This window comes from Pteropus vampyrus, unplaced genomic scaffold, assembly GCF_000151845.1.
Source record: "Pteropus vampyrus isolate Shadow unplaced genomic scaffold, Pvam_2.0 Scaffold480, whole genome shotgun sequence".
Taxonomy (NCBI): domain Eukaryota; kingdom Metazoa; phylum Chordata; class Mammalia; order Chiroptera; family Pteropodidae; genus Pteropus; species Pteropus vampyrus.
This window is the reverse complement of record NW_011889261.1, coordinates 118,913-122,681: the sequence shown is the minus strand read 5'-3', so window position 1 is coordinate 122,681 and position 3,769 is coordinate 118,913. Positions and strand designations below refer to the sequence as shown.

Here is a 3,769-nt window from a genome sequence, read left to right as displayed (position 1 = left end):
CTGGAGGGCTTGGGAGTTTGGGGCGAGGGCCCTGCCTGTCTGAGGCCACGGCAGAGGGCAGCACTTGGTGACAGGTTAGAAATCTCTAGGCGCCACGAGGAGGCAGGAGCCAACCAAAGACCGGGCCACGTGACGTTGGTATGGAGCAGGCCATGGGAAAGCGCGCAGAGGGAGTGGGGACACCTAGGTGGCCACGCGCACGGCCTGGGAGACCGTCTGTGATGGGCGTGGAGAGGGGCTCGGGACCTGGCACAGGGCAGAGGCTGGATTCACCCTCACCCTCCGCATCCCCAGTCCTGCAGCCTGTCACCCCCAAACCGTGCATCCCGGTCACCCCCAGCCGTGCACCCACTCACTTCATTCACCTCCTCAAACCACGGGGCCCGCCTCCGCCTCCGCCTCGGTGTCCACCCCCCAGCCGTGCACCCACTCACTTCATTCACCTCCTCAAACCACGGGGCTTAATCTTCCTTTAGCGCCAGTCAAGGCGCAGACGCCCAGACTGAGGCTGTCGCTGCCGACCAGAGAGCCTGCTGCCACGTCCAGCAACGACCTCAGCCCGTCTCCCCCGGACCCTGCGAGCCAGGTCCTGGCGCCTCCCACCCAGCGCCGTCCCCCAGGCTAAGCGGCTCAGCGCCCCCGCCCCCGCTGCCAGCGGCGTGGCAACGAGCCAGCCTCATCCCGGGAAACCCACAGGCTCCGCCTCGCGTTTGCCCTCGGACCCCTCTCTCCCTCCCCAGGCTAACGCTGTCATCTGCCCGGGGGTCCCTGCTTCTAGGCAAGGGCAGCCGTTGGGGCCGTCCACCCTACATCCCGGCAGCGCACGGGCACGCGCACACCCACGCACACACACGCACACACCGGGAGCAGAAGGGACACCTGTCAAAGATGGAGCCCACCCCGGCACTGTGGGCGCTGCTGCGGTGGACGTGCAGACCCGTGGCCAGGAGGATCCCGTCCTGCACGGACACCGAGCGGTGGGAAAAGGAGGCGATCAGCAGCTCGTTCCACCCTGCGGGGACGAGAGGGCCGTGGGGGCGCCGGCGCTCGTCCGGCACGTGCGGGACGGCGCCCCCGCTCTGAGAGAGGGTCGGGGGTCCGGGGCTCAGACGCCAGCTCCGGGCAACGCCGCGCCTTCACGCAGAAGCACCGGGTGACACCGGGGTCCCCCGACTTGTGGCTCTGGCACCGCCACGGTCTCCCCAGTGCCGCCCGGACCGGCGGCTTGAGGACAAGGATTCCATTCCCCCCCCCGCACCCTGTTGACAAACGCCGACAAACACGTCACCGCCGACGGCCGCTGCGCTGGCCGCCGTGGTGGAGGAGGGCGGGGGGCTTTGCAGTCTCCGTCCCGAGACCCGACCGCCTCGTCTCTGTCATTGTCTGGAGGCGCAGCGTGTATTTTTCCGTCCACACCCAGCACTAGCGCATTACCTAACGGGATGACATCAGCAGACTGGCTCCCCGAGCCCAGCCAGCCTCGCGAAACTGTCCCGCTGGCTCCGTGACAAAGAGGAGACGTGGCATATGTCAACGGCGCCGTGTCCCAGGAATGGGAGCCACCAGAGGACACGGCACACGGAGTCCGGAAGCAGGAAGGGACCTGGCATCCGTCCCGCGCGAGCTGGGGCCAGCATCTTTGGCCCCTCTTACCTCACCTGCGGGGGGGGGTGGCTATCTCTATTTTCCGATTACATAACGATAATGAGACAGGCTGCAGATGTCCTCGATAAAGCGATTTACTTATCTCTGCTATGGTAGAATGTCTCACTGCCCCATTAACAACAGAGGTTTTGTTGGGGAACAAAGGTTTTGGGGGAGGGCCATCCACATTTAAGAGCCTATAATTAACATTTAAAAACAAAAAAACTACCTGGAGAGTCATCTTGTCACCAACTCGGGCACCGCCTGGATGGAGCAGGGCTCCACCGGCTCATGGGTAGGTCCCCAGGGGTAATTCCAAAAAGGCCACCCACGCGACCGTCCCCAGGAGAAATGAACGTCGTTGCCCTTTACCTGCCCGGAGCAGAATGACCTGGTCCTCCAAGGTGAGGTCAGAGAAGTGCGGGATGCGCTTGGCCCACTCGACGAGCGTGAAGAGCTGCTTGTCGGCAGCGTGGCATATGTTGGTGACAGGGTCATTCATCTAAAAAAGGAACGGAGCACGGCGGGGGCAGGTTCTGGGGTTCCCGGACACGCCCTGCCCGTCCGCAGCCCCGTCCGAGGACCGGGAGATGGATGGGGGGCTCAGGCCTGACGGGGGGCTCGGGCCACCTACCGAGCTCTCCACGTTCACGTCGCTGTAGGACTCCGTCTTTGGTTCAACAGCGAGCTCGGCTTCTAGAATCCTCCCCACGGGCATGTCTCCGCGGCCCCCGGCGGCGCACTCCGCCTCGTCCTCCGCCCGCTCCCGGCTCCTCTGCCTCTCCTCCTGCACGGCTGGCGCACAGAAGGACTCGCACGGGTCACCACGTGCCCAGGGCGACTGTGGGAAAGCTGGGGCCTACCTAAGCCTCAGCTTCCCCACGGGCACAGCGGGCATCATCACGGCCCTGAATCCGGGGTGTCATCGTGCGGACGGATGGAACAGAGAAAGCCGAGCTACGCTACGCCTGTGTGACCGTGCGGGTCCGTGCGTCCGTGTTCTGTCATTAGCTATGGTGACGACGCTGAGCGGTCGGCACTTGAAGCTTTCACAGCCTCTGTCCTCTGTCTCCAGGAGCCACCTTCTCCTTGCCGGCCCGGCCGCCTCCCACGCCCGCCCTCCACCTGCCACCTCTGGTGACTGTGGGCGCACGACGGGTAAGTGGCACAGACTCCTGCGTCTCGGCTCCCCTCCCCTGCCCCCCGCTGCCCGCTCCCCAGAGCTCCCCACTCCTGGAGGGGCTGACGAGCCACCGAGGCTGCAGAATGATCTGGAACCTCTAGGCGAGAGGTCAGTGCGAGGTGTCACACTCTCCACAGCTCCCAGCGGAGGGCCGCCGAGCCTCCTGGTGATGATGTCCCTCTTGCTCGGGACGGAACGAGGGAGGAAGGAAGGGGAGGAAGAGGGGATCGAGCGGGGGCGTGAGGAGGAGGAGAGACGGAGGGAGAGAGAACCCGGAAGAGGCGGACGGCGAGGGCGGAGGCGACCTGCCCGAGCGGGCGCGCCACTGCCCGGCTCGGTGACACGGGGCGCGTGCCTCCGCCTCCGCCTCCGCCTCGGTGTCCACATTTGTAAAGTGGGGCTCACGGTGCTTCACTGACATCGTCTTGTGAGAAGGAAGCGACCTCTTGTAAAAAGTTTTAGAGAGGTAGGTTCTTCCTCTTCCCCATCTGTCCGTACGCCCTCGGGCTCTGTCCGGTCCCCTCCCCGTGTCCCCTCCGGCCCCCTCTGCCGCTTCTCTTCACCCCCCACCACGCAGGGAAACTGTCGGGCGCACTTTGCTGGCAGCTGCACTTCCCCTTCAAAGCCGACTGTGCCTTGTGCTGATTTTTAAGGTAGGTTAACGTGTCCGGATTGTAAGAGAGAAAGAAAAGTGCCGTAGGCCAAGCCCACGCCACCTGCAGGTCGCCTTGCGCACGGCTGCCCCCTCCTCCCCGCCAAGAAGGCCATCCGGCTCCCGGGGCGCCCCCCGCTGCCGGTTCCCCTGGCTGGGGAGGCGGGTGCGTGAGGTTCAACGGCGAGGCTCCCAACCTCGCGGGGGGACAGGAAGCCTCCGGATGTGTCCTGTCACTGTGACGGCACAGGGGCCCTCGGCGACAGAAGGGGGTCACCATTTAAAAGCGC

The 3,769-nt window shown here is 65.2% G+C and overlaps 1 protein-coding gene across 3 annotated transcripts in view; it reads right to left on the bottom strand.

The window, feature by feature from the left end:
- The window catches only part of RXRG (retinoid X receptor gamma), a 128,171-nt gene that overhangs the window by 6,405 nt on the left and 117,997 nt on the right, over positions 1-3,769 (bottom strand). For all 3 annotated transcript variants that reach the window (XM_011382502.2, XM_023524592.1, XM_023524593.1), the window contains 3 exons: positions 2,279-2,439; positions 2,017-2,146; positions 880-1,012 (listed from right to left, as the gene is read on the bottom strand). In XM_011382502.2, coding sequence (XP_011380804.1) covers positions 880-1,012; positions 2,017-2,146; positions 2,279-2,439 — 424 coding nt within the window. The remainder of the gene's footprint in view (positions 1-879; positions 1,013-2,016; positions 2,147-2,278; positions 2,440-3,769) is intronic.